At 44.5% G+C, this 20443-nt stretch overlaps 1 protein-coding gene across 1 annotated transcript in view; it reads left to right on the plus strand.

Annotated features, from left to right (window-relative positions):
* LOC124026093 (T-box transcription factor TBX18-like) overlaps window positions 1–11419 on the plus strand; it is a 35825-nt gene extending 24406 nt beyond the window's left edge. Inside the window, exon 3 of the mRNA XM_046339265.1 lies at window positions 10629–11419. Within this exon, the coding sequence (XP_046195221.1) occupies window positions 10629–11134 (506 nt within the window). The 3' untranslated portion in view covers window positions 11135–11419. The remainder of the gene's footprint in view (window positions 1–10628) is intronic.
* Window positions 11420–20443: the final 9024 nt, after the last annotated feature.

Raw genomic sequence — 20443 nt, forward strand, 5'->3', positions numbered from 1 at the left:
TGTCTCTAACCCCTGTCTGTCTATAATGATACTGGTGTGTCTCTAACTGGTGTCTCTAACCCCTGTCTGTCTATAATGATACTGGTGTCTCTAACCCCTGTCTGTCTATAATGATACTGGTGTCTCTAACCCCTGTCTGTCTATAATGATACTGGTGTCTCTAACCCCTGTCTGTCTATAATGATACTGGTGTCTCTAACCCCTGTCTGTCTATAATGATACTGGTGTCTCTAACCCCTGTCTGTCTATAATGATACTGGTGTCTCTAACCCCTGTCTGTCTATAATGATACTGGTGTCTCTAACCCCTGTCTGTCTATAATGATACTGGTGTCTCTAACCCCTGTCTATAATGATACTGGTGTCTCTAACCCCCTGTCTGTCTATAATGATACTGGTGTCTCTAACCCCTGTCTATAATGATACTGGTATCTCTAACCCCTGTCTGTCTATAATGATACTGGTGTCTCTAACCCCTGTCTGTCTATAATGATACTGGTGTCTCTAACCCCTGTCTGTCTATAATGATACTGGTGTCTCTAACCCCTGTCTATAATGATACTGGTGTCTCTAACCCCTGTCTATAATGATACTGGTGTCTCTAACCCCTGTCTATAATGATACTGGTGTCTCTAACCCCTGTCTGTCTATAATGATACTGGTGTCTCTAACCCCTGTCTGTCTATAATGATACTGGTGTCTCTAACCCCTGTCTGTCTATAATGATACTGGTGTCTCTAACCCCTGTCTGTCTATAATGATACTGGTGTCTCTAACCCCTGTCTGTCTATAATGATACTGGTGTCTCTAACCCCTGTCTGTCTATAATGATACTGGTGTCTCTAACCCCTGTCTGTCTATAATGATACTGGTGTCTCTAACCCCTGTCTGTCTATAATGATACTGGTGTCTCTAACCCCTGTCTGTCTATAATGATACTGGTGTCTCTAACCCCTGTCTGTCTGTCTATAATGATACTGGTGTCTCTAACCCCTGTCTATAATGATACTGGTGTCTCTAACCCCTGTCTGTCTGTCTATAATGATACTGGTGTCCCTAACCCCTGTCTGTCTATAATGATACTGGTGTCTCTAACCCCTGTCTGTCTATAATGATACTGGTGTCTCTAACCCCTGTCTGTCTATAATGATACTGGTGTCTCTAACCCCTGTCTGTCTATAATGATACTGGTGTCTCTAACCCCTGTCTGTCTATAATGATACTGGTGTCTCTAACCCCTGTCTGTCTATAATGATACTGGTGTCTCTAACCCCTGTCTGTCTATAATGATACTGGTGTCTCTAACCCCTGTCTGTCTATAATGATACTGGTGTCTCTAACCCCTGTCTGTCTATAATGATACTGGTGTCTCTAACTGGTGTCTCCCCTGTCTGTCTATAATGATACTGGTGTCTCTAACCCCCTGTCTGTCTATAATGATACTGGTGTCTCTAACCCCTGTCTGTCTATAATGATACTGGTGTCTCTAACCCCTGTCTGTCTGTCTATAATGATACTGGTGTCTCTAACCCCTGTCTGTCTATAATGATACTGGTGTCTCTAACCCCTGTCTGTCTATAATGATACTGGTGTCTCTAACCCCTGTCTGTCTATAATGATACTGGTGTCTCTCTGTCTATAATGATACTGGTGTCTCTAACCCTGTCTGTCTATAATGATACTGGTGTCTCTAACCCTGTCTGTCTATAATGATACTGGTGTCTCTAACCCCCTGTCTGTCTATAATGATACTGGTGTCTCTAACCCCTGTCTGTCTATAATGATACTGGTGTCTCTAACCCCTGTCTGTCTATAATGATACTGGTGTCTCTAACCCCTGTCTGTCTATAATGATACTGGTGTCTCTAACCCCTGTCTGTCTATAATGATACTGGTGTCTCTACCCCTGCTGTCTATAATGATACTGGTGTCTCTAACCCCTGTCTGTCTATAATGATACTGGTGTCTCTAACCCCTGTCTGTCTATAATGATACTGGTGTCTCTAACCCCTGTCTGTCTATAATGATACTGGTGTCTCTAACCCCTGTCTGTCTGTCTATAATGATACTGGTGTCTCTAACCCCTGTCTGTCTATAATGATACTGGTGTCTCTAACCCCCTGTCTGTCTATAATGATACTGGTGTCTCTAACCCCTGTCTGTCTATAATGATACTGGTGTCTCTAACCCCTGTCTGTCTATAATGATACTGGTGTCTCTAACCCCTGTCTGTCTATAATGATACTGGTGTCTCTAACCCCTGTCTATAATGATACTGGTGTCTCTAACCCCTGTCTATAATGATATAACTGTCTATAATGTGTCTCTAACCCCTGTCTGTCTATAATGATACTGGTGTCTCTAACCCTGTCTGTCTATAATGATACTGGTGTCTCTAACCCCTGTCTGTCTATAATGATACTGGTGTCTCTAACCCCTGTCTGTCTATAATGATACTGGTGTCTCTAACCCCTGTCTGTCTATAATGATACTGGTGTCTCTAACCCTGTCTGTCTATAATGATACTGGTGTCTCTAACCCCTGTCTATAATGATACTGGTGTCTCTAACCCCTGTCTATAATGATACTGGTGTCTCTAACCCCTGTCTGTCTGTCTATAATGATACTGGTGTCTCTAAACCCTGTCTGTCTATAATGATACTGGTGTCTCTAACCCCTGTCTGTCTATAATGATACTGGTGTCTCTAACCCCCTGTCTGTCTATAATGATACTGGTGTCTCTAACCCCTGTCTGTCTATAATGATACTGGTGTCTCTAACCCCTGTCTGTCTATAATGATACTGGTGTCTCTAACCCCTGTCTGTCTATAATGATACTGGTGTCTCTAACCCCCTGTCTGTCTATAATGATACTGGTGTCTCTAACCCCTGTCTGTCTATAATGATACTGGTGTATCTAACCCATGTCTGTCTATAATGATACTGGTGTCTCTAACCCCTGTCTATAATGATACTGGTGTCTCTAACCCCCTGTCTGTCTATAATGATACTGGTGTCTCTAACCCCTGTCTATAATGATACTGGTATCTCTAACCCCTGTCTGTCTATAATGATACTGGTGTCTCTAACCCCTGTCTGTCTATAATGATACTGGTGTCTCTAACCCCTGTCTGTCTATAATGATACTGGTGTCTCTAACCCCTGTCTATAATGATACTGGTGTCTCTAACCCCTGTCTATAATGATACTGGTGTCTCTAACCCCTGTCTGTCTGTCTATAATGATACTGGTGTCTCTAACCCCTGTCTGTCTATAATGATACTGGTGTCTCTAACCCCTGTCTATAATGATACTGGTGTCTCTACCCCCTGTCTATAATGATACTGGTGTCTCTAACCCCTGTCTGTCTATAATGATACTGGTGTCTCTAACCCCTGTCTGTCTATAATGATACTGGTGTCTCTAACCCCTGTCTGTCTATAATGATACTGGTGTCTCTAACCCCTGTCTATAATGATACTGGTGTCTCTAACCCCTGTCTATAATGATACTGGTGTCTCTAACCCCTGTCTATAATGATACTGGTGTCTCTAACCCCTGTCTGTCTGTCTATAATGATACTGGTGTCTCTAACCCCTGTCTGTCTGTCTATAATGATACTGGTGTCTCTAACCCCTGTCTGTCTATAATGATACTGGTGTCTCTAACCCCCTATAATGATACTGGTGTCTCTCTGTCTATAATGATACTGGTGTCTCTAACCCCTGTCTGTCTATAATGATACTGGTGTCTCTAACCCCTGTCTGTCTATAATGATACTGGTGTCTCTAACCCTGTCTGTCTATAATGATACTGGTGTCTCTAACCCTGTCTGTCTATAATGATACTGGTGTCTCTAACCCCTGTCTGTCTGTCTATAATGATACTGGTGTCTCTAACCCCTGTCTGTCTGTCTATAATGATACTGGTGTCTCTAACCCTGTCTGTCTATAATGATACTGGTGTCTCTAACCCCTGTCTGTCTATAATGATACTGGTGTCTCTAACCCCCTGTCTATAATGATACTGGTGTCTCTAACCCCTGTCTGTCTGTCTGTCTATAATGATACTGGTGTCTCTAACCCCTGTCTGTCTATAATGATACTGGTGTCTCTAACCCCTGTCTGTCTGTCTATAATGATACTGGTGTCTCTAACCCCTGTCTGTCTGTCTATAATGATACTGGTGTCTCTAACCCCCCTGTCTGTCTATAATGATACTGGTGTCTCTAACCCCTGTCTGTCTATAATGATACTGGTGTCTCTAACCCCTGTCTGTCTATAATGATACTGGTGTCTCTAACCCCCTGTCTGTCTATAATGATACTGGTGTCTCTAACCCCTGTCTGTCTGTCTATAATGATACTGGTGTCTCTAACCCTGTCTGTCTGTCTTTAATGATACTGGTGTCTCTAACCCCGTCTGTCTGTCTATAATGATACTGGTGTCTCTAACCCCTGTCTGTCTATAATGATACTGGTGTCTCTAACCCTGTCTATAATGATACTGGTGTCTCTGTCTATAATGATACTGGTGTCTCTAACCCCTGTCTGTCTATAATGATACTGGTGTCTCTAACCCCTGTCTGTCTATAATGATACTGGTGTCTCTAACCCCTGTCTATAATGATACTGGTATCTCTAACCCCTGTCTGTCTATAATGATACTGGTATCTCTAACCCCTGTCTGTCTATAATGATACTGGTGTCTCTAACCCCTGTCTGTCTATAATGATACTGGTGTCTCTAACCCCTGTCTATAATGATACTGGTGTCTCTAACCCCTGTCTGTCTATAATGATACTGGTGTCTCTAACCCCTGTCTGTCTGTCTGTCTATAATGATACTGGTGTCTCTAACCCCTGTCTATAATGATACTGGTGTCTCTAACCCCTGTCTGTCTATAATGATACTGGTGTCTCTAACCCCCTGTCTGTCTATAATGATACTGGTGTCTCTAACCCGTCTGTCTATAATGATACTGGTGGCTCTAACCCCTGTCTATAATGATACTGGTGTCTCTAACCCCTGTCTATAATGATACTGGTGTCTCTAACCCCCTGTCTGTCTATAATGATACTGGTGTCTCTAACCCCTGTCTATAATGATACTGGTGTCTCTAACCCCTGTCTATAATGATACTGGTGTCTCTAACCCCTGTCTGTCTATAATGATACTGGTGTCTCTAACCCCTGTCTGTCTATAATAATACTGGTGTCTCTAACCCCCTGTCTGTCTATAATTATACTGGTGTCTCTAACCCCTGTCTGTCTATAATGATACTGGTGTCTCTAACCCCTGTCTGTCTGTCTATAATGATACTGGTGTCTCTAACCCCTGTCTGTCTATAATGATACTGGTGTCTCTAACCCCTGTCTATAATGATACTGGTGTCTCTAACCCCTGTCTATAATGATACTGGTGTCTCTAACCCCTGTCTATAATGATACTGGTGTCTCTAACCCCTGTCTGTCTATAATGATACTGGTGTCTCTAACCCCTGTCTGTCTATAATGATACTGGTGTCTCTAACCCCTGTCCTGGTGTCTCTAACCCCTGTCTGTCTGTCTATAATGATACTGGTGTCCCTAACCCCTGTCTGTCTATAATGATACTGGTGTCTCTAACCCCTGTCTATAATGATACTGGTGTCTCTAACCCCTGTCTGTCTATAATGATACTGGTGTCTCTAACCCCTGTCTGTCTATAATGATACTGGTGTCTCTAACCCCTGTCTATAATGATACTGGTATCTCTAACCCCTGTCTGTCTATAATGATACTGGTATCTCTAACCCCTGTCTGTCTATAATGATACTGGTGTCTCTAACCCCTGTCTGTCTATAATGATACTGGTGTCTCTAACCCCTGTCTATAATGATACTGGTGTCTCTAACCCCTGTCTGTCTATAATGATACTGGTGTCTCTAACCCCTGTCTGTCTGTCTATAATGATACTGGTGTCTCTAACCCCTGTCTATAATGATACTGGTGTCTCTAACCCTGTCTGTCTATAATGATACTGGTGTCTCTAACCCCTGTCTGTCTATAATGATACTGGTGTCTCTAACCCTGTCTGTCTATAATGATACTGGTGTCTCTAACCCCTGTCTATAATGATACTGGTGTCTCTAACCCCTGTCTATAATGATACTGGTGTCTCTAACCCCCTGTCTGTCTATAATGATACTGGTGTCTCTAACCCCTGTCTATAATGATACTGGTGTCTCTAACCCCTGTCTATAATGATACTGGTGTCTCTAACCCCTGTCTGTCTATAATGATACTGGTGTCTCTAACCCTGTCTGTCTATAATGTCTCTAACTGGTGATACTGTAACCCTGTCTGTCTGTCTATAATGATACTGGTGTCTCTAACCCCTGTCTGTCTATAATGATACTGGTGTCTCTAACCCTGTCCTGGTGTCTGTCTATAATGATACTGGTGTCTCTAACCCCTGTCTATAATGATACTGGTGTCTCTAACCCCTGTCTGTCTATAATGATACTGGTGTCTCTAACCCCTGTCTGTCTATAATGATACTGGTGTCTCTAACCCTGTCTGTCTATAATGATACTGGTGTCTGTCTAATACCCCTAACCCCTGTCTGTCTATAATGATACTGGTGTCTCTAACCCCTGTCTGTCTATAATGATACTGGTGTCTCTAACCCTGTCTGTCTATAATGATACTGGTGTCTCTAACCCCTGTCTATAATGATACTGGTGTCTCTAACCCCTGTCTGTCTATAATGATACTGGTGTCTCTAACCCTGTCTGTCTATAATGATACTGGTGTCTCTAACCCCTGTCTGTCTATAATGATACTGGTGTCTCTAACCCCTGTCTGTCTATAATGATACTGGTGTCTCTAACCCCTGTCTGTCTATAATGATACTGGTGTCTCTAACCCCTGTCTGTCTATAATGATACTGGTGTCTCTAACCCCTGTCTGTCTATAATGATACTGGTGTCTCTAACCCTGTCTGTCTGTCCCTGTCTGTCTATAATGATACTGGTGTCTCTAACCCTGTCTGTCTGTCTATAATGATACTGGTGTCTCTAACCCCTGTCTGTCTATAATGATACTGGTGTCTCTAACCCCTGTCTGTCTATAATGATACTGGTGTCTCTAACCCCTGTCTGTCTATAATGATACTGGTGTCTCTAACCCCCTGTCTGTCTATAATGATACTGGTGTCTCTAACCCCTGTCTGTCTGTCTATAATGATACTGGTGTCTCTAACCCCTGTCTGTCTATAATGATACTGGTGTCTCTAACCCCTGTCTGTCTATAATGATACTGGTGTCTCTCTGTCTATAATGATACTGGTGTCTCTAACCCCCCTGTCTGTCTATAATGATACTGGTGTCTCTAACCCTGTCTGTCTATAATGATACTGGTGTCTCTAACCCCTGTCTGTCTATAATGATACTGGTGTCTCTAACCCCTGTCTGATACTGGTGTCTCTAACCCCCCTGTCTATAATGATACTGGTGTCTCTAACCCCTGTCTGTCTATAATGATACTGGTGTCTCTAACCCTGTCTGTCTATAATGATACTGGTGTCTCTAACCCCTGTCTGTCTATAATGATACTGGTGTCTCTAACCCCTGTCTGTCTATAATGATACTGGTGTCTCTAACCCTGTCTGTCTATAATGATACTGGTGTCTCTAACCCCCTGTCTATAATGATACTGTCTGTCTATAATGATACTGGTGTCTCTAACCCTGTCTGTCTATAATGATACTGGTGTCTCTAACCCCTGTCTGTCTATAATGATACTGGTGTCTCTAACCCTGTCTGTCTGTCTATAATGATACTGGTGTCTCTAACCCTGCTGTCTGTCTATAATGATACTGGTGTCTCTAACCCCTGTCTGTCTGTCTATAATGATACTGGTGTCTCTAACCCTGTCTGTCTGTCTATAATGATACTGGTGTCTCTAACCCCTGTCTGTCTATAATGATACTGGTGTCTCTAACCCCTGTCTGTCTATAATGATACTGGTGTCTCTAACCCCTGTCTGTCTATAATGATACTGGTGTCTCTAACCCTGTCTGTCTATAATGATACTGGTGTCTCTAACCCCTGTCTGTCTATAATGATACTGGTGTCTCTAACCCCCTGTCTGTCTATAATGATACTGGTGTCTCTAACCCCTGTCTGTCTATAATGATACTGGTGTCTCTAACCCCCTGTCTGTCTATAATGATACTGGTGTCTCTAACCCCTGTCTGTCTGTCTATAATGATACTGGTGTCTCTAACCCCTGTCTGTCTGTCTATAATGATACTGGTGTCTCTAACCCATGTCTGTCTGTCTATAATGATACTGGTGTCTCTAACCCCTGTCTATAATGATACTGGTGTCTCTAACCCCTGTCTGTCTATAATGATACTGGTGTCTCTAACCCTGTCTATAATGATACTGGTATCTCTAACCCCTGTCTGTCTATAATGATACTGGTGTCTCTAACCCCTGTCTGTCTATAATGATACTGGTGTCTCTAACCCTGTCTGTCTATAATGATACTGGTGTCTCTAACCCTGTCTATAATGATACTGGTGTCTCTACTGGTGTCTCTAACCCTGTCTATAATGATACTGGTGTCTCTAACCCCTGTCTATAATGATACTGGTGTCTCTAACCCTGTCTGTCTGTCTATAATGATACTGGTGTCTCTGAACTGGTGTCTCTAACCTGTCTGTCTGTCTCTCTGTCTATAATGATACTGGTGTCTCTAACCCCTGTCTGTCTATAATGATACTGGTGTCTCTAACCCCCTGTCTATAATGATACTGGTGTCTCTAACCCTGTCTGTCTATAATGATACTGGTGTCTCTAACCCCCTGTCTGTCTATAATGATACTGGTGTCTCTAACCCCTGTCTGTCTGTCTATAATGATACTGGTGTCTCTAACCCCTGTCTGTCTATAATGATACTGGTGTCTCTAACCCCTGTCTATAATGATACTGGTGTCTCTAACCCCTGTCTGTCTATAATGATACTGGTGTCTCTAACCCTGTCTGTCTATAATGATACTGGTGTCTCTAACCCCTGTCTGTCTATAATGATACTGGTGTCTCTAACCCCTGTCTGTCTATAATGATACTGGTGTCTCTAACCCCTGTCTGTCTATAATGATACTGGTGTCTCTAACCCCTGTCTGTCTGTCTATAATGATACTGGTGTCTCTAACCCCCCTGTCTGTCTATAATGATACTGGTGTCTCTAACCCCCTGTCTGTCTATAATGATACTGGTGTCTCTAACCCCTGTCTGTCTATAATGATACTGGTGTCTCTGTCTATAATGATACTGGTGTCTCTAACCCCTGTCTATAATGATACTGGTGTCTCTAACCCCTGTCTGTCTATAATGATACTGGTGTCTCTAACCCCTGTCTGTCTGTCTATAATGATACTGGTGTCTCTAACCCCTGTCTGTCTATAATGATACTGGTGTCTCTAACCCCTGTCTATAATGATACTGGTGTCTCTAACCCCTGTCTATAATGATACTGGTGTCTGTCTATAATGATACTGGTGTCTCTAACCCTGTCTGTCTGTCTATAATGATACTGGTGTCTCTAACCCCTGTCTGTCTATAATGATACTGGTGTCTCTAACCCCTGTCTGTCTGTCTATAATGATACTGGTGTCTCTAACCCCTGTCTGTCTATAATGATACTGGTGTCTCTAACCCCTGTCTGTCTGTCTATAATGATACTGGTGTCTCTAACCCTGTCTGTCTGTCTATAATGATACTGGTGTCTCTAACCCCTGTCTGTCTATAATGATACTGGTGTCTCTAACCCCTGTCTATAATGATACTGGTGTCTCTAACCCCTGTCTATAATGATACTGGTGTCTCTAACCCCTGTCTGTCTATAATGATACTGGTGTCTCTAACCCCTGTCTGTCTGTCTATAATGATACTGGTGTCTCTAACCCCTGTCTGTCTATAATGATACTGGTGTCTCTAACCCCTGTCTATAATGATACTGGTGTCTCTAACCCCTGTCTGTAATGATACTGGTGTCTCTAACCCTGTCTGTCTATAATGATACTGGTGTCTCTAACCCCTGTCTGTCTATAATGATACTGGTGTCTCTAACCCCTGTCTGTCTATAATGATACTGGTGTCTCTAACCCCTGTCTGTCTATAATGATACTGGTGTCTCTAACCCTGTCTGTCTATAATGATACTGGTGTCTCTAACCCCTGTCTGTCTATAATGATACTGGTGTCTCTAACCCCTGTCTGTCTATAATGATACTGGTGTCTCTAACCCCTGTCTGTCTATAATGATACTGGTGTCTCTAACCCCTGTCTGTCTATAATGATACTGGTGTCTCTAACCCCTGTCTGTCTATAATGATACTGGTGTCTCTAACCCCTGTCTGTCTATAATGATACTGGTGTCTCTAACCCCTGTCTGTCTATAATGATACTGGTGTCTCTAACCCCTGTCTGTCTATAATGATACTGGTGTCTCTAACCCCCTGTCTGTCTATAATGATACTGGTGTCTCTAACCCCTGTCTGTCTATAATGATACTGGTGTCTCTAACCCCTGTCTGTCTATAATGATACTGGTGTCTCTAACCCCTGTCTGTCTCCCTGCAGGAGTCCCGGGGTCGCATGGAGTCCCATCTCACCTGCTCTCCTCTTCTCCTTGCTCCTCCCCATTCAAGGTGTGCCCTCATTCTCCCCTGGACGACACCTGCAGCCGACCAACACACCCCCTCCATCACAATGTCAACCCCGCCTCCCCCTTCCCCCTTCCTGTGGTGCGAAGACCGTCAGCATTCTGCTCCATGTCCCCACCCCCCTCTCAGTTTGGCTACCTGCATCCTCTACCACGCCAGGGCTACGGTAGTATCTGCCTCCATTCACCCCACTACGGTCTCTACGGTTACTCCAACCCCCCCACTAACATCGCAGCCAACCCAGACAAGATGGCGGTTTCTTGTGCTGCTGTGGCCAATCAGAACCCTCTCCTTGGCTCCTCCCCCAGTGGAACCCTGATGGACAGTCTGTGCACGCTCAATGGAGACCAGCAGGCCAACTTCCTTTTTGACTCTCGGACGCTGGGATTGTCTGTGGGCCCGTCAGGGGGAGGGGCTTCATAGGTCACCGCCCACATGACCTGAGACACGCTTCTAAACCCTGACCCCCAAGGTTGCTATGGCAACAGGCTGCTGCTCCGTGGAGAGGGTGTGGTGTGGAATCACCAGCCAATGAGGATTGATTACACATCTCACAGACCAATGGGGAGAGAGACAGAGCTGGTTTGTGTTAAAGAGAGAGAAATAGATCCACTGACTAATGGGACAATTTTATTAGCTACCTGTTGTTGTTATTGTTGTTGTTTTTTCTAAGCATCTTATTAAAGGAATAAATGGACTGGGACACTATGAGATACTGAAACATCTGGAGAGGTCTGGTGTGAACAATTCTGGAGACAGGAGTCTGTTATGCACAGAGAGACAGAGAGACAGAGATACAGACTCCAGTTATAAACAGAGACAGAGAGACAGACTCCAGTTATAAACAGAGACAGAGAGACAGAGAGACAGACTCCAGTTATAAACAGAGACAGAGAGACAGAGAGACAGACTCCAGTTATAAACAGAGACAGAGAGACAGAGAGACAGACTCCGGTTATAAACAGAGACAGAGAGACAGACTCCAGTTATACACAGAGACAGGGAGACAGACTCCAGTTATAAACAGAGACAGAGAGACAGACTCCAGTTATAAACAGAGACAGAGAGACAGACTCCAGTTATAAACAGAGACAGAGAGACAGACTCCAGTTATAAACAGAGACAGAGAGACAGAGAGACAGACTCCAGTTATAAACAGAGACAGAGAGACAGACTCCAGTTATACACAGAGACAGAGAGACAGAGAGACAGACTCCGGTTATAAACAGAGACAGAGAGACAGAGAGACAGACTCCAGTTATAAACAGAGACAGAGAGACAGACTCCAGTTATACACAGAGACAGAGAGACAGAGATACAGACTCCGGTTATAAACAGAGACAGAGAGACAGACTCCAGTTATAAACAGAGACAGAGAGACAGACTCCAGTTATAAACAGAGACAGAGAGACAGAGATACAGACTCCGGTTATAAACAGAGACAGAGAGACAGACTCCAGTTATAAACAGAGACAGAGAGACAGACTCCAGTTATAAACAGAGACAGAGATACAGACTCCAGTTATACACAGAGACAGAGAGACAGACTCCAGTTATAAACAGAGACAGAGAGACGGACTCCAGTTATAAACAGAGACAGAGAGACAGAGAGACAGACTCCAGTTATAAACAGAGACAGAGAGACAGAGAGACAGAGATACAGACTCCAGTTATACACAGAGACAGAGAGACAGACTCCAGTTATAAACAGAGACAGAGAGACAGAGAGACAGACTCCAGTTATAAACAGAGACAGAGAGACAGACTCCAGTTATAAACAGAGACAGAGAGACAGAGAGACAGACTCCAGTTATAAACAGAGACAGAGAGACAGACTCCAGTTATACACAGAGACAGAGAGACAGAGAGACAGACTCCAGTTATAAACAGAGACAGAGAGACAGACTTCAGTTATAAACAGAGACAGAGAGACAGAGAGACAGACTCCAGTTATAAACAGAGACAGAGACAGACTCCAGTTATACACAGAGACAGAGACAGAGAGACAGACTCCAGTTATAAACAGAGACAGAGAGACAGACTCCAGTTATACACAGAGACAGAGAGACAGACTCCAGTTATAAAGAGAGACAGAGAGACAGAGAGACAGACTCCAGTTATAAACAGAGACAGAGAGACAGAGAGACAGACTCCAGTTATAAACAGAGACAGAGAGACAGACTCCAGTTATACACAGAGACAGAGCGACAGAGAGACAGACTCCAGTTATAAACAGAGACAGAGAGACAGAGAGACAGACTCCAGTTATAAACAGAGACAGAGAGACAGAGAGACAGAGATACAGACTCCAGTTATACACAGAGACAGGGAGACAGACTCCAGTTATAAACAGAGACAGAGAGACAGACTCCAGTTATAAACAGAGACAGAGAGACAGAGAGACAGACTCCAGTTATAAACAGAGACAGAGAGACAGACTCCAGTTATAAACAGAGACAGAGAGACGGACTCCAGTTATAAACAGAGACAGAGAGACAGAGAGACAGACTCCAGTTATAAACAGAGACAGAGAGACAGAGAGACAGACTCCAGTTATACACAGAGACAGAGCGACAGAGAGACAGACTCCAGTTATAAACAGAGACAGAGAGACAGACTCCAGTTATAAACAGAGACAGAGAGACAGAGAGACAGACTCCAGTTATAAACAGAGACAGAGAGACAGAGAGACAGAGATACAGCCTCCAGTTATACACAGAGACAGGGAGACAGACTCCAGTTATAAACAGAGACAGAGAGACAGACTCCAGTTATAAACAGAGACAGAGAGACAGAGAGACAGACTCCAGTTATAAACAGAGACAGAGAGACAGACTCCAGTTATACACAGAGACAGAGAGACAGAGAGACAGACTCCAGTTATAAACAGAGACAGAGAGACAGAGAGACAGACTCCAGTTATAAACAGAGACAGAGACAGAGAGACAGACTCCAGTTATAAACAGAGACAGAGAGACAGACTCCAGTTATACACAGAGACAGAGACAGAGAGACAGACTCCAGTTATAAACAGAGACAGAGAGACAGACTTCAGTTATAAACAGAGACAGAGAGACAGAGAGACAGACTCCAGATATGAACAGAGACAGAGAGACAGACTCCAGTTATACCCAGAGACAGAGAGACAGGGAGACAGACTCCAGTTATTAACAGAGACAGAGAGACAGACTCCAGTTATAAACAGAGACAGAGAGACAGAGAGACAGACTCCAGTTATAAACAGAGACAGAGACAGACTCCAGTTATACACAGAGACAGAGACAGAGAGACAGACTCCAGTTATAAACAGAGACAGAGAGACAGACTCCAGTTATACACAGAGACAGAGAGACAGACTCCAGTTATAAAGAGAGACAGAGAGACAGAGAGACAGTCTCCAGTTATAAACAGAGACAGAGAGACAGAGAGACAGACTCCAGTTATAAACAGAGACAGAGAGACAGACTCCAGTTATACACAGAGACAGAGCGACAGAGAGACAGACTCCAGTTATAAACAGAGACAGCGAGACAGAGAGACAGACTCCAGTTATAAACAGAGACAGAGAGACAGAGAGACAGAGATACAGACTCCAGTTATACACAGAGACAGGGAGACAGACTCCAGTTATAAACAGAGACAGAGAGACAGACTCCAGTTATAAACAGAGACAGAGAGACAGAGAGACAGACTCCAGTTATAAACAGAGACAGAGAGACAGACTCCAGTTATAAACAGAGACAGAGAGACGGACTCCAGTTATAAACAGAGACAGAGAGACAGAGAGACAGACTCCAGTTATAAACAGAGACAGAGAGACAGAGAGACAGAGAGACAGACTCCAGTTATAAACAGAGACAGAGAGACAGAGAGACAGACTCCAGTTATAAACAGAGACAGAGAGACAGACTCCAGTTATAAACAGAGACAGAGAGACAGAGAGACAGACTCCAGTTATAAACAGAGACAGAGAGACAGAGAGACAGAGATACAGACTCCAGTTATACACAGAGACAGGGAGACAGACTCCAGTTATAAACAGAGACAGAGAGACAGACTCCAGTTATAAACAGAGACAGAGAGACAGACTCCAGTTATAAACAGAGACAGAGAGACGGACTCCAGTTATAAACAGAGACAGAGAGACAGAGAGACAGACTCCAGTTATAAACAGAGACAGAGAGACAGAGAGACAGACTCCAGTTATACACAGAGACAGAGCGACAGAGAGACAGACTCCAGTTATAAACAGAGACAGAGAGACAGAGAGACAGACTCCAGTTATAAACAGAGACAGAGAGACAGAGAGACAGAGATACAGACTCCAGTTATACACAGAGACAGGGAGACAGACTCCAGTTATAAACAGAGACAGAGAGACAGACTCCAGTTATAAACAGAGACAGAGAGACAGAGAGACAGACTCCAGTTATAAACAGAGACAGAGAGACAGACTCCAGTTATACACAGAGACAGAGAGACAGAGAGACAGACTCCAGTTATAAACAGAGACAGAGAGACAGAGAGACAGACTCCAGTTATAAACAGAGACAGAGACAGAGAGACAGACTCCAGTTATAAACAGAGACAGAGAGACAGACTCCAGTTATACACAGAGACAGAGACAGAGAGACAGACTCCAGTTATAAACAGAGACAGAGAGACAGACTTCAGTTATAAACAGAGACAGAGACAGAGAGACAGACTCCAGATATGAACAGAGACAGAGAGACAGACTCCAGTTATACCCAGAGACAGAGAGACAGGGAGACAGACTCCAGTTATTAACAGAGACAGAGAGACAGACTCCAGTTATAAACAGAGACAGAGAGACAGAGAGACAGACTCCAGTTATAAACAGAGACAGAGACAGACTCCAGTTATACACAGAGACAGAGACAGAGAGACAGACTCCAGTTATAAACAGAGACAGAGAGACAGACTCCAGTTATACACAGAGACAGAGAGACAGACTCCAGTTATAAAGAGAGACAGAGAGACAGAGAGACAGACTCCAGTTATAAACAGAGACAGAGAGACAGAGAGACAGACTCCAGTTATAAACAGAGACAGAGAGACAGACTCCAGTTATACACAGAGACAGAGCGACAGAGAGACAGACTCCAGTTATAAACAGAGACAGCGAGACAGAGAGACAGACTCCAGTTATAAACAGAGACAGAGAGACAGAGAGACAGAGATACAGACTCCAGTTATACACAGAGACAGGGAGACAGACTCCAGTTATAAACAGAGACAGAGAGACAGACTCCAGTTATAAACAGAGACAGAGAGACAGAGAGACAGACTCCAGTTATAAACAGAGACAGAGAGACAGACTCCAGTTATAAACAGAGACAGAGAGACGGACTCCAGTTATAAACAGAGACAGAGAGACAGAGAGACAGACTCCAGTTATAAACAGAGACAGAGAGACAGAGAGACAGAGAGACAGACTCCAGTTATACACAGAGACAGAGCGACAGAGAGACAGACTCCAGTTATAAACAGAGACAGAGAGACAGAGAGACAGACTCCAGTTATAAACAGAGACAGAGAGACAGAGAGACAGAGATACAGACTCCAGTTATACACAGAGACAGGGAGACAGACTCCAGTTATAAACAGAGACAGAGAGACAGACTCCAGTTATAAACAGAGACAGAGAGACAGAGAGACAGACTCCAGTTATAAACAGAGACAGAGAGACAGACTCCAGTTATACACAGAGACAGAGAGACAGAGAGACAGACTCCAGTTATAAACAGAGACAGAGAGACAGACTCCAGTTATAAACAGAGACAGAGACAGAGAGACAGACTCCAGTTATAAACAGAGACAGAGAGACAGACTTCAGTTATAAACAGAGACAGAGAGACAGAGAGACAGACTCCAGATATGAACAGAGACAGAGAGACAGACTCCAGTTATACACAGAGACAGAGAGACAGGGAGACAGACTCCAGTTATAAACAGAGACAGAGAGACAGACTCCAGTTATAAACAGAGACAGAGAGACAGAGAGACAGACTCCAGTTATAAACAGAGACAGAGAGACAGACTCCAGTTATACACAGAGACAGAGAGACAGAGAGACAGACTCCAGTGATAAACAGAGACAGAGAGACAGACTCCAGTTATAAACAGAGACAGAGAGACAGAGAGACAGACTCCAGTTATAAACAGAGACAGAGAGACAGAGAGACAGACTCCAGTTATAAACAGAGACAGAGAGACAGACTCCAGTTATACACAGAGACAGAGAGACAGAGAGACAGACTCCAGTTATAAACAGAGACAGAGAGACAGACTCCAGTTATAAACATAGACAGAGAGACAGACTTCAGTTATAAACAGAGACAGAGAGACAGAGAGACAGACTCCAGTTATAAACAGAGACAGAGAGACAGAGAGACACACTCCAGTTATAAACAGAGACAGAGAGACAAACTCCAGTTATAAACAGAGACAGAGAGACAGAGAGACAGACTCCAGTTATAAACAGAGACAGAGAGACAGACTCCAGTTATAAACAGAGACAGAGAGACAGACTCCGGTTATAAACAGAGACAGAGAGACAGAGAGACAGACTCCAGTTATAAACAGAGACAGAGAGACAGACTCCAGTTATAAACAGAGACAGAGAGACAGAGAGACAGACTCCAGTTATAAACAGAGACAGAGAGACAGAGAGACAGACTCCAGTTATAAACAGAGACAGAGAGACAGACTCCAGTTATACACAGAGACAGAGAGACAGAGAGACAGACTCCGGTTATAAACAGAGACAGAGAGACAGACTCCAGTTCTAAAGAGAGACAGAGAGACAGAGAGACAGAGAGACAGACTCCAGTTATACACAGCGACAGAGAGACAGAGAGACAGACTCCGGTTATAAACAGAGACAGAGAGACAGACTCCAGTTATAAACAGAGACAGAGAGACAGGGAGACAGACTCCAGTTATAAACAGAGACAGAGAGACAGACTCCAGTTATAAACAGAGACAGAGAGACAGAGAGACAGACTCCAGTTATAAACAGAGACAGAGAGACAGACTCCAGTTATACACAGAGACAGAGAGACAGAGAGACAGAGAGACAGACCGTGTGATGGTAGTCTAGATGACAGTGTGGTGGTAGTCTAGGTGACAGTGTGGTGGTAGTCTAGGTGACAGTGTGGTGGTAGTCTAGGTGACAGTGTTGTGGTAGTCTAGGTGACAGTGTGGTGGTAGTCTAGGTGACAGTGTGGTGGTAGTCTAGGTGACAGTGTGGTGGTAGTCTAGGTGACAGTGTGTTGGTAGTCTAGATGACAGTGTGGTGGTAGTCTAGGTGACATTGTGGTGGTAGTCTAGGTGACAGTGTGGTGGTAGTCTAGGTGACAGTGTGGTGGTAGTCTAGGTGACAGTGTGGTGGTAGTCTAGGTGACAGTGTTATGGTAGTCTAGGTGACAGTGTGATGGTAGTCTAGATGACCGTGTGGTGGTAGTCTAGGTGACAGTGTGGTGGTAGTCTAGGTGACAGTGTGGTGGTAGTCTAGGTGACAGTGTTGTGGTAGTCTAGGTGACAGTGTGGTGGTAGTCTTGGTGACAGTGTGGTGGTAGTCTAGGTGACAGTGTGGTGGTAGTCTAGGTGACAGTGTGGTGGTAGTCTAGGTGACAGTGTGGTGGTAGTCTAGGTGACAGTGTGGTGGTAGTCTAGATGACAGTGTGGTGGTAGTCTAGGTGACAGTGTGGTGGTAGTCTAGGTGACAGTGTGGTGGTAGTCTAGGTGACAGTGTGGTGATAGTCTAGCTGACAGTGTGGTGGTAGTCTAGGTGACAGTGTGGTGATAGTCTAGGTGACAGTGTGGTGTTCATCTAGGTGACAGTGTGGTGGTAGTCTAGGTGACAGTGTGGTGGTAGTCTAGGTGACAGTGTGGTGATAGTCTAGGTGACAGTGTGGTGGTAGTCTAGGTGACAGTGTGGTGGTAGTGTAGATGACAGTGTGGTGGTAGTCTAGGTGACAGTGTGGTGATAGTCGAGGTGACAGTGTGGTGGTAGTCTAGGTGACAGTGTGGTGGTAGTCTAGGTGACAGTGTGGTGGTAGTGACAGTGTGGTGGTAGTCTAGGTGACATTGTGGTGGTAGTGACAGTGTGGTGGTAGTCTATGTGACATTGTGGTGGTAGTCTAGGTGTCAGTGTGGTGGTAGTCTAGGTGACATTGTGGTGGTAGTGACAGTGTGGTGGTAGTCTAGGTGACAGTGTGGTGGTAGTCTAGGTGACAGTGTGGTGGTAGTCTAGGTGACATTGTGGTGGTAGTGACAGTGTGGTTGTAGTCTAGGTGACAGTGTGGTGGTAGTCTAGGTGACAGTGTGGTGGTAGTCTAGATGACAGTGTGGTGGTAGTCTAGGTGACAGTGTGGTGGTAGTCTAGGTGACAGTGTGGTGGTAGTCTAGGTGACAGTGTGGTGGTAGTCTAGATGACAGTGTGGTGGTAGTCTAGGTGACAGTGTGGTGGTAGTCTAGGTGACAGCGTGGTGGTAGTCTAGGTGACAGTGTTATGGTAGTCTAGGTGACAGTGTGGTGGTAGTCTAGGTGACAGTGTGGTGGTAGTCTAGATGACAGTGTGGTGGTAGTCTAGATGACAGTGTGGTGGTAGTCTAGGTGACAGTGTTGTGGTAGTCTAGGTGACAGTGTGGTGGTAGTCTAGATGACATTGTGGAGGTTGTCTTAATGCCAGTGTGGTCGTTGTCTAGATGACAGTGTTATGGTAGTCTAGGTGACAGTGTTGTGGTAGTCTAGGTGACAGTGTGGTGGTAGTCTAGGTGACAGTGTGGTGGTAGTCTAGGTGACAGTGTGGTGGTAGTCTAGATGACAGTGTGGTGGTAGTCTAGGTGACAGTGTGGTGGTAGTCTAGGTGACAGTGTGGTGGTAGTCTAGGTGACAGTGTGGTGGTAGTCTAGGTGACAGTGTGGTGGTAGTCTAGGTGACAGTGTGGTGGTAGTCTAGATGACATTGTGGAGGTTGTCTTAATGCCAGTGTGGTGGTCGTCTAGGTGACAGTGTGGTGGTAGTCTAGGTGACATTGTGGTGGTAGTGACAGTGTGGTGGTAGTCTAGGTGACAGTGTGGTGGTAGTCTAGGTGACAGTGTGGTGGTAGTCTAGGTGACATTGTGGTGGTAGTGACAGTGTGGTGGTAGTCTAGGTGACAGTGTGGTGGTAGTCTAGGTGACTTAGATTTTGATAAACTTGACACACACAGATATACAGATAAACACACACACACACACACACACACACACACACACACACACACACACACACACACACACACACACACACACACACACACACACACACACACACACACACACACACACACACACACACACACACACACTCACTCACTCACTCACACACACACACACACACACACACACACACACACACACACACACACACACACACACACACACACACACACACACACACACACACACACACACACACACACACACACACACACACACACACACACACTCACTCACTCACTCACTCACTCACTCACTCACTCACTCACTCACTCACTCACTCACTCACTCACTCACTCACACACACACACACACACACACACACACACACACACACACACACACACACACACACACACACACACACACACACACACACACACACACACACACACACACACACACACACACACACAGACACTCACCCCATTGAAACCCTGCATGCA

The sequence above is a fragment of the Oncorhynchus gorbuscha genome, unplaced genomic scaffold (genome assembly GCF_021184085.1).
Source record: "Oncorhynchus gorbuscha isolate QuinsamMale2020 ecotype Even-year unplaced genomic scaffold, OgorEven_v1.0 Un_scaffold_2583, whole genome shotgun sequence".
NCBI lineage: Eukaryota > Metazoa > Chordata > Actinopteri > Salmoniformes > Salmonidae > Oncorhynchus > Oncorhynchus gorbuscha.